General features: G+C 43.7%; 1 protein-coding gene across 2 annotated transcripts in view; it reads left to right on the top strand.

Annotated features, from left to right (window-relative positions):
• The first annotated feature begins 11,461 nt into the window (after window positions 1-11,461).
• The window catches only part of BSDC1 (BSD domain containing 1), a 29,281-nt gene continuing 26,670 nt past the window's right edge, over window positions 11,462-14,072 (top strand). Inside the window, exons 1-2 of one of the 2 annotated variants that reach the window (XM_066375723.1) lie at window positions 11,462-11,581; window positions 11,882-11,942. In XM_066375723.1, the coding sequence (XP_066231820.1) occupies window positions 11,475-11,581; window positions 11,882-11,942 (168 nt within the window). In that variant the 5' untranslated portion in view covers window positions 11,462-11,474. The other variant, XM_066375724.1, reaches the window with a different exon arrangement.

The following is a 14,072-nucleotide window of genomic DNA, read 5'->3' as shown; positions in this document are numbered from 1 at the left end:
TATGAGAAAGCAATCAATAAATAACTAAGGAGTTGCAACAAAGAATTGATGCATCTCATCTCTCTCCCTTCCTGTCTGTCTGTCCCTCTCTCTGTCTCTGTTACACACACACACACACACACACACACACACACACACACACACACACACGAGCTATACCAGCTCACAGGCTATGACTAATGATTTGAGCAACTCATAATTAAAGAGGGCTCCATTTGTCAAATGGGTTCATGGAGAAAGGACCACAGTGACAGGGGTGAAGAACAAGGACATCCCCTCACCAAACCCAAGCTGGCAACCCACAGCTGAGTTTGCCCACAGCACAGCAAGCCCTGAACCCTTGATTTGCTATTTGAGGACACCAGCAATTTTTGGTGGCAGATTGATTACATAGGACCATGCCCCTCAGGATGGAGGCAGGAATTTTTCTCAGTAGAAGAGGCACTTACTCTGGATTTGGATTTGCTTTCTTTGCCTCGTATGCCTTCACCGGAATATCCATGTGCAGACTTAATAAACAGTCTCAGTGTCCCGTACAATATTGTGTCTGATTAGGGAAGTCACTTCACAATAAAGAAGTGAGACATTCACCTGACACTCATAGGATTCACTGGCCTTGCCATGTGCTCCATTAGCCAACCTTTAAGAATGGTGGAAAGGCCTATTGAAGGCCCAGGCAAGGTAGCCTCTGTTAAACACTTTGTGAGAAAGAGAACCATCTACAGCAGTGGTCCCTAACCTTTTTGGGGCCATGGACCGGTTTAATGTCAGAAAATATTTTCACGGACCGGCCTTTAGGGTGGGATGGATAAATGTATCATGTGACCGAGACAAGCGTCAAGAGTGAGTCTTAGACAAATGTAACAAGGGAATCTGGTTATTTTTAAAAAAATAAAACATTGTTCAGCCTGACCAGGCAGTGGCGCAGCGGATGGAGCGTCAGACTGGGATGCGGAAGATCCAGGTTTGAGACCCCAAGGTCTCCAACTTGAGCACAGGCTCATCTGGTTAGAGCAAAAAGCTCACTGGCTTGAGCCCAGGGTCGCTGGTTCGAGCAAGGGGTTACTCGGTCTGCTGAAGGCCCGCGGTCAAGGCATATATGAGAAAGCAATCAATGAACAGCTAAGGTGTTGCAACACGCAACGAAAAACTAATGATTGATGTTTCTCATCTCTTCGTTCCTGTCTGTCTGTCCCTGTCTATTCCTGTCCCTGACTCTCTGTCTCTGTAAAATAAATAAATAAATAAAATAAAACAAAACATTGTTCAGACTTATATATAAATAAAATGGAAATAATGTAAGTTATTTATTCTTTCTCTGTGGACCGGTACCAAATGGCCCACTGACCGGTACTGGTCCACGGCCCAGGGATTAGGGACCACTGATCTACAGGATGCAGTAATGCTCTGAACCAGTGTGCTATTTCTCCTTTAGCCAGATACTATATACCGTATTTCTTCATATATAAGACGCTCCCATGTATAAGACGCACCTTAATTTTGGGGCCCAAAATTTGAAAAAAATGTATTACATAAAGTTATTGAACTCAAGTTGTATTCATCATAAAATTCATACAACTCCTCATCACTGTCAAAACTCCCATCCATTAGCTTGTCCTCATCTGTGTCTGATGAGGAATCACTGTCTTCAACAATGAGCACAAAAACAAGTGCAAAAAAGTGGAAAATACGAGTAAAAAATAAAATCTACAACCACTGTATAAGATGCATCCAGTTTTTAGACTCCAGATTTTTCAGAAACATATGCATCTTATTCACGGGGAAATATGGTAGTTCAAGAGCCAACAGGCTAAATGTAGGAGAGTGGCTCCTTTCACAGTAAAACTTTCTGATTCACTCAAAAAATTATTTGCTTCTTGGCCCCATGACTGTAGGGAGGGGAGAAATGCTAAAAGCTTTTAATGTCCAAGAGAGGAATGCCTCCACCAAGTGACACAAGTTTTTCACTAAAATGAAAGTTGAAACTGCCACTCAACCATTTTGAATACTTCAGCCGTTGAAAAGAAAGCGAAAAAAGAAATCAAGATGTCATCTGGGGTTAAAGACTCTAGTTATCAAGGGGAAATAAGTTGTTACCATATCATAGGTGTAGGGAGGCTTAGTGACAGACTCAGCCATATCCCTAAGGATCCTATTCCTACTATAAATCCTGTGATCAAAGTTACTGCAAAACTGCTATAATTCTATATAAGAGAACCTCCCAGAGCATGGATTTCTCAGGAGTGAAGGGTTGGGTCTCTTCTTTGGGCCAAGAACTTGATCATCTGTTGCTGACTGAAGGAAGAAAGAACCTAGAATAGACAGTGAAGAAGAAAAGTCATAAATACAAGATCAGCCTTAGAATGGGTAACAGAGATGAGGATGATAGTCTCTATTTGAATTATATACTTACGTATTTTAAATACTTTTCCTTCTCTTTCTTCTCCTTTTCCCCTACTGTTTTCTCTAGGTGGTTGTCTAGGGAGATTAACTTCACCATTTAGTCATAAATTTCAGATTTTTTGAGAAAAGATTGCAAGAAAGCTTAGGAAGAACATCAGAGCCTTGAGGTGCCGTCCTAGTGATTAAGGTGTTTTGGTTTTTTTCTGACTTTACAGAAAAAGGAGAAAGAGGAGGGGGGGGAGTGAGAAGTATCAATTCATACTTGCTTCACTTTAGTTGTTCATTGGTTGCTTGTCATATGTGCCTTGACTGGGAAAGCCCAGCCTTTTTGTACCAGAGACCTCAACATTCCAGGTCAACGCTTTATCCACTGTGCCACCACAGGCCAAGCAGGTGTTTTTGTTTTTGTTTCAATTACAGGAATGATAGCTACTTTCTACTAGTTGAAACAGGTCTAACTTTGAGACACAAGATCTATGTGTTTGGCAGCAAGTGGGATACACAGGACAGTTAATGTTCGGGCCATCCACATTGTAATAAGGAAAAACTTTCCAGCTCTACCCCTCTAGGTTCAATAGTTGAGTCTATGAAATAAGCCGGCAATAGGCAGATTAACGGGGGGGGGGGGGGTAGTGAAATTTGAAAGCTTATATATCATCTGAATAAGGGGAGGCATGGGGAAAGGTAGGTCACTTAGAGGAGAGGGTAAATGATTTTTAGTAAAGATGATTGGGCCTTTGAAGAATAGATAGGAGATATGATAGTTTGCATCAAAGTTTGTCTGGGTGTGGGGTCTAGTCTCCTCTCCTGTGAAGAGTCACTCTTCTGTGGTTGATGAAACTCCAAGGAAGTTGATCAACTCTTAGGACAACTGAGCTCTTCTCCCTGAATTTGCTGTTGTTTAAGTACCTTCAACTCAGAATAATCAATATACCATCGTGGTATATTTTGGGCTGGCATTTTCTGAACTCCTAAAGCATCCAACCCCAGTCTCCCTCTTCAGAAAAACCCTGTCTGTTGTTACAGTAAAAACGGCCAGTTCTCATCTCCCACTGCTGTGTCCTTCTGCAGAAGCAGAGGGGGCTAGATCTTTTCTCTACCCACTCTCAGACACAACCAAGGAGCTGGCTTATGATACATGAGTCCCAAGAACGATGCTGGAGGCATGGGAAAGTCTCTAAACCAGAGACTTTCAACCTTTTACTCTCATGGCATACAAACTAATTACTAAATTGTTCGGGATACCAAAAAATATATTTTTGCTGATCTGACAAAAAAAATAGGTATAACTGATTCATTCACATCAGAAGGCTATTAGTGTATTGGATGTTATTTTTTTATATGACAATCTAAGAGGTCAGTGCCCCTGACTAAATAGGTATTGCATGTTTTAAAAATTCTTGGGGCACACCAGTGTGCCTGCAGCGGCACACACTGGTTGAAAATTGTTGATCTAGCCTAACCAGGTGGTGACACAGTAGATAGAGCGTTGGCCTGGGATACTGAGGACCCAGGTTCAAAACTCTGAGGTTGCTGGCTTGAGCCCAAGGTCGCTGGCTTGAGCAAGGCGTCACTGGCTTGGCTGGAGGCCCCCAGTCAAGGCACATATAAGAAAACAGTTAGTGAACAACTAAGGTGCCACAATGAAGAATTGATGCTTTTCATCTCTCTCCCTTTCTGTCTCTCTGTCTTGCCTTGGAAGGAAGGAACGAAGAAAGGAAGAAAGGAAGGAAGGAAGGAAGGAAGGAAGGAAGGAAGGAAGGAAGGAAGGAAGTGAGAGAAGGAGGGAGGGAGGGAGGGAGGGAGGGAGGGAGGGAGGGAGGAAGAAAGAGAAAAAATAAAGAAAATTGCAGATCTAATCAATGTGGAGAAAGAGGCACTAAAGCAGGGGTCCCCAAACTTTTTACACAGGGGGCCAGTTCACTGTCCCTCAGACCGTTAGAGGGCCAGACTATAAAAAAAACTATGAACAAATCCCTATGCAGACTGCACATATCTTATTTTAAAGTAAAAAAACCCAAAACAGAAACAAATACAATATTTAAAATAAAAACAAGTAAATTTAAATCAACAAACTGACCAGTATTTCAATGGGATGCTCCTCTCACTGACCACCAATGAAAGAGGTACCCCTTCCAGAAGTGCAGCGGGGGCTGGATAAATGGCCTCAGGAGGCCGCATGCGGCCCGTGGGCCGTAGTTTGGGGACCCCTGCACTAAAGGGTCATGTGGCTTGCTTCCCTGAGCCAGTCCACAGCGCCACCTTCTGAAAGCCTTGGTGACAGCTGCCTTGCAGAAGCCAAAGTCATTCGTTCTTCCTCCTAACATCTTTGGCTCTTTGTACCACAGTGGCCTGCACACACAGGCTGCCCCACCTTTTGTAAATTATAAAATACATATGGGAGGAGGCTGGAAGGACTTTGCTCAAGACCACACAGCATAGCACGTTAGGAGTACAACCAGGACCAGGAGCGTACTGATGAAAATTCAACAGCTGTCTGGGAAGATGGAGGAAGGGGGTATGATGTGTAGTGTAGATTCTGACAATGTAAACACTCCCACCTTTGTATATTTTTAAATTTTTTATTTAGAAAATTAAATTTAGTCTGATCAGGTGGTGGCGCAGTCGATAGAGCATCAGAATGGGACACAGAGGACCCAGGTTTGAAACCCTGAGGTCGCTGGCTTGGCGCAGGCTCATCCAGCTTGAGCACAGGGTCACTGGCTTGAGTGTGAGATCATAGATGTGACCCCAAGGTCGCTGGCTTGAGCCCAAGGTCGCTGGTTTGAGCAAGGGGTCACTCGGTCTGCTGTAGTACCCCGATCAAGGCACATATGAGAAAGCAATTAATGAACAACTAAGGAACCACAATGAAGATGCTTCTCATCTCTCTCCTTTCCTGTCTGTCCCTCTCTCTGTCTCTCTGTCACACACACAAGAAAATTTTAATTTGATGGGGTGACATTGATCAATAAGAGTACATAGGTTTCAGGGAAACATTCCTATAGCCTGTTGATTGTATTGTGTACCCATCATCCAAAGTCATATCATTTCCTGTCACTGTATATTTGTCATCAGTTTTAAACTATCAATGTGACATCACTGAAAACAGAGTTGGAAAGGGACACAGTATTATAAAGTATTTCCACCATATAGATACAATAAATTTGTCATTTGAAAAGTATAGATGATAGTTAAATGTATAAAAAGAATTACATAGTGTGAGTTTGGGGTATTTATTACCTTTAATTTATATAATTATTTAATTTAAAGTTTGCATCATTTTAAAAACTGGCTGTATTTAACAGCCAGCTTATAAAATTCCTGAAATTTTAAGTCAGCTCTAGAAAGTTGACCTAGAATCTTTCTGTTGGCTGTTAGGCATGCCCTGTGCTGCCACTACCAGTAACTTAGGCATTTTTATTTTGCCATGGGCTCCACCAATTATGTAGCTGGTCCTAACGTCAAGTCTATGCTGGACTTTCCACTGCAGAAATAGGGTAGTCTTTGGGAATTTCACCTCCCGGGCCTAGCTGGCTTCCACTGAGGAAGCCCAGCCTCTCCAAAGCCAGAAAAGCATCCATCCTAGGGCCACTCCTGTAAGCCCTGCCTGAAAACTGGGAGCTAGCTACACCTGAGTTCACAGCACCACCTGGTGGCCCCTGGGTGTCAAGGCCTCTTGGGAGTCAAAGCCAGGAGGATTTTGGGACAGGAATCATCAACCAAGAGGGGTTGGAGGCGGGATGTGGGTCAAAGAAAGGTCTGAGTCAGGGATGAGGTGAATTTATGCATTCATGCTTTGCTTAAGAGCTAAAAGAGAGTTTAGAGGTCCCAAGGACAATGAAAAAACAGCTCCAAAGAGAAAAAGTGACCAATGCCCACAGCCCCGATGAAAATCTGCCTCTGCTGACTCCCAGTCCAGTCTTCTTTGAACATACCATTTAACTCAAAAAATGCTTATTAATGGTATATCAGTGCCTAGCATTGTGTTAGACACTGAAAACAGGGGTAAAGGGATAAGACATTAATAATTACTTCATTGAGGACTTTGCCATATAATGTATTGAATGTTCTACTTAGGCATCATAATTACTATAAGTCCTATTCCCTTTTTAAGGATGATGACACTAAAGCCAGGGGAAGTTAACTTGCCCAAGATCACATTATTGGGAAGTGGCTGAGCTGGGATTTGAATCCAGATTTGCTTGATGTCAGTGAAGGGAGCCAAGGTCAAGGTGTGGGAAAGACCAAAGCGATCCAAGCAGAGGGTCTTACTCAGTCCACACACACTGAGGACCTCATGGGCAAGTGCTGTGCTAGGCCTGGGGGTGGGAGAGTGAGTAAGGTGAATACATCACATGATAGGATACAGTCTTTCCCTATCTGCAGTTTATCCGTCTGGTTGGGGAGGCAGGACAAGAGGCTGAAGTTAAGATATATAAGGTGTGTAAAACTTGATTTTATTAGATAGCGTAGAGTTAAAATCAGAATTGTCATTTCCTAGCCATGTGACCTTGGAAAAGTCACTCCATCTCTCTGAATCTCAGCTTCTTCAATTATAAAATAGAGATTAAAAACTGGTCCTACTGCCCTCACCAAATAGCTCATTTGGTTGGAGTATTGTCCCAAAGTACAGAGGTTGCAGGTTTGATCCCTGGTCAGGGCACATACAGGAACAGATCTATGTCCCTCTTTCTCTCTCTCTCTTCCTCTCTCTCTAAAATCAATAAGTAAAAATAAAGTTTATTTATATATTCACTTTTAGAGAGGGGGGGAGGAGCAGGAAGCATCAACTCCTATATTTGCCTTGACCAGGCAAGACCACGGTTTTGACCCAGCGACCTCAGTGTTCCAGGTCAATGCTTTATCCACTGCACCACCACAGGTCAGGCCAATAAATAAAAATAAAGTTAAAAAAAATTTTTTTAATTACTCCTACTTCATAAGACTATTGGGAAGATCACACAAGATATGTTGTGTAAAATGCTCACCTCTTTAATAAGTGGCCCCATTAGACCAATTAACATGGTTACTTGGTCATGTTACCTTCACAGCTTAAGTATTTTTTTATTCAAAAAGTTGTTGGTGAGCCGTGGCTGAAGAGCTCAGTTGGTTAGAGCATCGTCCAGAAGCACAGAAGTTGCTGGCTAGATCCCCAGTCAGGGCACATACAGGAACAGATTGATGTTCTTGTCTCTCTCTCTTGCTTTCTCCCTTCCTCTCTCTAAAATCAATAAAAAATAAACATTAAAAAATTGTTGGGTGATGAGTATGCAACAGAATTGAATGACAAGATAACCTGGACATGTTTTCTTTGAATATATGTACCCTGATTTATTGATGTCACTCCATTAAAATTAATAAAAATTTATTTATTATTAAAAAAAATTGTTAGTTCTCTGTCCATGAATAGGCTGGAATTTTTAGGCCTGCAGCCAAGGCTCTCAGGAATATAGATGTTAATGAACTTTACAACCTCACCTCCATCTTCTCTTTTTTCTATTTCTGTTTAGCCACATCAGATTGCTCCAAATTAGTCCTGTTTTTGTCCTTAATCTCCTTATAGTTATTCTTTTATTTGCTTAATGAATATTAAGCATCTATTATGTTCCAGGCCCTGTTCTAAGTGCTATGGGTAGACAGGTAAACAAGCCAAACAAAAATTAATGACTTCATGGAAGTCACATTTCTAGTCAGAGAGAGGCAATTTAAAATATATATATATAGTATATAAGATGGTGATAAGTGGAGAAAAAATATGCAGAGGAGAGGAATGGGAATGCTGGGAGTACAAATTACAGTTTTAAATAATGTGGTCAGGGTGGCTAAGATGATATTTGAATCAAGATTTGAAGGAGGCAAGGCCCTGGCTGGGTAGCTCAGTTGGTTAGAGCATCATTCTGATATGCCAAGATTGTGGGTTTGATCCCCGGCACATACAAGTATCAACCGATGTTCAGTGGATAGAGTGTCAGCCTGGCGTATGGGTATCCTGGGTTCGATTCCCAGTCATGGCACACAAGAGAAGGAGAAGTGATCATTTGCTTCTCTTCCCCTTCCTCTTCTCCTTATCTCCCTCCTCCCCTCTCGCAGCCAGTGGCTTCACTGGTTTGAGCTTCAGCCCAAGATGCTGAGGAAAGCTTGGTTGATTTGAGCATCTGCCCCAGACAGGAGGGAGTCTGTCTATCTCCCCTCTTCTCACTTAAAAAACATCAACCAATGAGTGCTTGAATGAATGGAACAAAAAAACAACATTTCTCTCTCTCTCTCTAAAAAGATTAATCAATAAATTAAGAAAAACATTTTAATCAATTTAAAAAAAAAGAGTTGAAGGAGGTGACTGTTTGAAGCACATAGATATCTGGGGTAAGAGCAATTTAAGCAGAGGGAACAGCAAGTTCCCTGAAAGGGGTGCTCGAAATTTTCAAAGAACATCAAAATGACCAGTATTGTTGGAACTGAGACTAAGGAGCCAATGGTTCACAGTCAGATCAACTACGTAGGGCCTTAAAAAAGATTGTGAGGGGCCTGACCAGGTGGTGGCGCAATGGATAGAGCGTCAGACTGGGCTGCGGAAGGACCCAGGTTCGAGACCCCAGGATACCCAGCTTGAGCGTGGGCTCATCTGGTTTGAGCAAAAAAGCTCACTAGCATGGAACCAAGGTCACTGGCTCGAGCAGGGGGTTACTCAGTCTGCTGAAGGCCCGCGGTCATGGCACATATGAGAAAGCAATCAATGAACAACTAAGGTGTCGCAACAAAAAACTGACGATTGATGCTTCTCATCTCTCTCCATTCCCGTCTGTCTGTCCCTATCTATCCCTCTCTCTGACTCACTCTCTGTCCTTGTAAAAAAAAAAAAAAAAAAAAAAAAACATTTCCTCCACCCCCAGCCATTGGTAACCATTCTATTTTCTGTCTCTCTACAGATTGGACTACTCTAGGTACCTCATATAAATGAACTCATACAGTATTTATCCTTTTGGAACTGGCTTATTTCACTTGGCATGATAATTTCACTTGGCATAATGTCTTCACAGTTCATCCATATTGTAGCAAGTGTCAAAATTTCCTTCTTTTTCAAGGCTGAATACTATTCCATTGTACTGTATACCATATTTTGCTTATCCATTCACTGTCAATGGATGTGCGTGGCTTCTACCCCTTTGCTTACTTTGAACAATGCAGCTATGAGTACGGGTGTACAAATATGTTTGAGTTAAAGTTTTTTGAGTATATACCTAAAAGTAAAATTGCTAGATCATATGGTATTTGTTTAAGTTTTTGAACCATCACCATACTATTTTCCACATCATCTACACCATTTTACATCCCTGTCTTAAGTTTTTTAAAAGATTACTTTCAGAACGAATTAAGACTAGACTATAGGAAGGTGAAAGTGGACACAGAGATATCAGTTAAGAGGCTCTTGCCTTTAGCCAGATGAGAGCTGATGATTGCTTGGACATACACAGTAGCAGTGGAAGTGGAGAGAAGTGACTGAATTCTGTTTTTTTTCCCTAGTGGTAGAGCCAATTAGATTTGCCAAGAATTAGCTTTTGAGTATAAAAGAAGCATCTCCCAGGTTTTGGGCTTGAGTAACTGGAGGGATGAGATTGCCATGTACAGCTTTGGGGAAGTTTGCAGTAAGTTGAGGTGGATACATGAGTTTGGGGGCGTATTAAGTTTAATATATCTATTATACACCCAGAGATCAAGATTCTGGGGTTCAGAGAAGATGTGTGGGTTGGAGAGAAAAGTTGGGAGTTGTCAGTGTATAGATGACATTTAAAATTATGCGGCTTGATGAGATCTTCTGAGGAATAATTACAAACATAAAAAAAGTGTGGGTCAAGGACTGAGACCTGGGACATTCCAGCAACAGAGGTTGATGGGAAAAGAAAACAGCAAAGAACACTGAGAAGGAGCTGCCAGCGAGATCAAAGGAAAGTCAAGAGAGCGTGATGTCCTGGAAGCCACGTGAAGGAAGTGTTTGAAGAAGGAAAGAGATCAATTGTGTTAAATAATATGATAATGTTCAAAGAAGATGAGAATTGAAAACTGGCGTTGCTCTTGGCACCCTAACAAAAGTTATTTCAAAGGATTGTGGGGAAGCAAAAACCTGACTGAAATGAGTTCGAGAGAGAATGGGAGGAGAGGGGAATTGGAGACAATGAGTATAGAAAAGTCTCTCAGAAGTTTTGCGGTAAAGGGGAGTAGGGAAATGGTGTAGGATCAAGAGAGGGTTGGCTTTTGTTTGCCTGCTTTAAGGATGGGAGAAATTACAGCATATATGATAACAGGAATATCTCGTAAAGAGGGAAAGGGGAATGAGGTTGGTAGGGAACTACTAAAGCTACGCCATGAAACAGACAAGAGATGAGACCTAGTGCCAAGTATGTGGCCCCTCCCCATTCTTTCTCTCGGGGTCTTTCTCTCTCTCTCTCTCTCTCTCTCTCTCTCTCTCACACACACACACACACACACACACACACACACACGCCCTCAACACCTTCAGTCCTCCTCCAGGTTGTCTCTGCATTTCTCCTAACCCCATTCAGCTCCAGTTGTTTTGAGTTGGGCCAAGGGCTGAGAGGTAACTGGAGGTGTCTGTCTCCCGATATCTTGAGAGCTCCTCCAGCAGCTGCACTGAAATCACCTCAGTTTTTCTCCACACACCTCCACAAACCCTGGCCCAAAGCCCCGCAATCTGCGCTTGTCGAATTCGCCCGAAAAGATCCCTCGAACAACTGCTACGCGGCTGGTTTCATAAAGGGGGGACGATCCTCGCCCTGCGCTCCGGAATCCTTACATTTGAGTTCCGGCCAGATCCCTTTCTTCATCTCATCTACTTCCAGTTTCCCATCGCCCACCCATGGGGCTGACCAAGGCTCGTAGCGGCCACCGTAGGGGGCATTGGCTGATACCAAAAAAATTCGAGGTAGGTGGGGGAGGGGCTAACGCTTGAGTGGGCCTTACGACAAAACTGAGAAATCCATCACGCATTCTGAGGCAGAGTTTAAGGGCGAACTCTTACAGAGAATGGACCCTGCCTAAAGAGGCGGAGCCTAATGATGAAGCCGGGCGGAGATTGGGCTGAGGATGGTGTGCGCGCGAGGATTGGGCAGGGTGCTTCAGGGCGTGGCTTGAGGGGGCTGTGCCGTGTCGGAAGTCAAAGGTCAGTAAATAGTGGTGATGTCATGCAGGCAAGATGGCGGAAGGGTGAGCTTGCTTTCTAGCTCTCTGGCTTTGAGGCCTGAATTCTCCCAGGGTTGGGGTGCGAGGCCAGCGTCCCCGTGGGGGACAGGAGCCCAGCATTGCGGTGGACGGAGATGAGAAGGCGGGGTGGAGTTGCAGTGCGAGGGGATGGGGAAGCAGCTGCGAAACCTCCGCCCGATCTGAAGGTGTAACTGAGACCCGATCGTTGCGCGGGCAAGGATTGCACTGCAGGGCTGCCAGATATGTCTGTCTTCTACAGGGAGGACGTGGGATGGTGGCGGAGCTGGCTGCAGCAGAGCTACCAGGCAGTCAAGGAAAAGGTAAGCCCGAGTGGCGCCCTTCCGCCAGAAGGCCCCGCGCCGCCGGATTTCAATTTAGTCGGAGCGGCTCCGCCCGACCTGTTTGGGTGCCGGGCCTCAGGGATGAGAACGACTCTGATCCAGTTTTTAGCCCCTTTCGGTCTACTGAAGGACAGACCCTGCCTCAGACCAGTGTGACACTAGCCGTAGTGAAATAAAGATTGTTTTAAAGGCTGAAGGGTCCCTTTTTTAGGAATCCATAGGAAGGAACAGTTTATTCCAGATGGGGAAATGAACAACTTCTAAAAGAGAGAACATTTGATGTAGGCCTTGAAGGTAAAGGATTCCAGCAATAGAAACTCACTGCTATAGTCATTTATATATTAGTGTCAATTCCACAGCCAGCGCTGTCTGACAGGTCTTGAGGATACCGACGTTAGCCAAGCAGATGCAACCCTGGACCTCGTGAGGCTCACAGTCTGGTGGGGAGACGGCAGTCCCTGTGGGATGAGTGAGAGCACTGCAACTCTCAGTGAAAAACGCCATTGTGTGTTTGGTTCATTTCATGCTAGTCTGTCAAAACAAACGCAAATGAATTCTGGAAAAAGCTAATTACTATTTACCTCAAGCAATTGGGGCGACTCCTGCTTCAGGGCAGACTCCAGGAGATGTCTGGCATCAAATCAGCCCTCTACTCTGGGAGCCTTTTTATCCTCCCCTGGCCTGTCTTCTCTCAGCAAATCTGAGAATGTCCTGAGCTGTTTTGTGTTTTGTTGAAAACCAAGAAAGAATGTCACACTTAAGATTAATAGAAGAGAGCCCCAAATATAATAGCTTGCTTCCTGTTGATAAATCTACTGATAATCTGACATTCATTTAGCAAATGTGTCTGAAGACCTCCTGGGTGTTTCCCTCAAAGTTGGTCTGTCATAACTCATAAAAAATAGGTAATTATTCTTCCATCTTTGTTCTTGGAGAACTCTGATTTGAAGGAGGGGTATGTGGGGATTGGGGGTGGAATGAGTGTTGTTCTGCCTTTAACAATTACCCTTTTGTAAGGAAAAGACTTAATTTCCCTCTCTAAGCTACTTACTCTTATGTGAATCTGGACAAGTTATTTAACCTCTCTAGGCCTTAGTTTCTCATCTTTAAAATGGGAATACTTATATACTGCTCACAAAAATTAGGGGATATTTCAAATGAATATGAAGCGATTAAAAACATTTGATTTTTTACTAAACAAGAACAGGCCCGGGTTCGATTCCCGGCCAGGGCACACAGGAGAAGCGCCCATTTGCTTCTCCACCCCTCCGCCGCGCTTTCCTCTCTGTCTCTCTCTTCCCCTCCCGCAGCCAAGGCTCCATTGGAGCAAAGATGGCACCGGGCGCTAGGGATGGCTCTGTGGCCTCTGCCCCAGGTGCTAGAGTGGCTCTGGTCGCAACATGGCGACGCCCAGGATGGGCAGAGCATCATCCCCTGGTGGGCAGAGCGTTGCCCATGGGGTGTGCCGGGTGGATCCCGGTCGGGCGCATGCGGGAGTCTGTCTGACTGTCTCTCCCTGTTTCCAGCTTCAGAAAAATGAAAAGAAAAAAAAAAAACAGAAAAAAGCAAACGACATGTCAAAGAAAGTTGTTCAATTATGCAAATGAGACAAAAAAACAACTTTTATTTCATTGGTGAAAATGCACTACACAAAAGGCTGAAAATACTGGAGTATCTGCATGTTCCCTGATCCCCTAATTTTTGTAAGCAGTGTACTTGATAGGATTCATGTGAGGATTAGATGATAATATATGTAAAGCGCTAAGAATACCTAGCACAAAATAACTACGATATAAGTGTTGGCTGTTTTTATTAAGTGCTGAGAGTGATGGGGAAGCCTCTTAAATACCACCAGTCCATTTTTCCTTCCTTCCTCCCTTCCTCCCTTCCTTCCATCTATTGATATCTTGGCTCCACTTGGACCACTAAATTCCCAGCAGCCTCAGTTCTCTTGTACCCCATAGCATACATTGCCCCAAAGACTGCATGCAGCTCTGAGGTGCTATAATCTACCTTCCTCTGCTCCTTAATTCTTCTTATAGTTTGTGTGTGTGTGTGTGTGTGAGAGAGAGAGAGAGAGAGAGCACACGCTTGCCCACAGACACTGGT

Source organism: Saccopteryx leptura, chromosome 3, assembly GCF_036850995.1.
Source record: "Saccopteryx leptura isolate mSacLep1 chromosome 3, mSacLep1_pri_phased_curated, whole genome shotgun sequence".
Lineage (NCBI taxonomy): Eukaryota > Metazoa > Chordata > Mammalia > Chiroptera > Emballonuridae > Saccopteryx > Saccopteryx leptura.
Note: the sequence above shows the minus strand (reverse complement) of the source record. Positions and strands in the feature narration are given on the sequence as shown.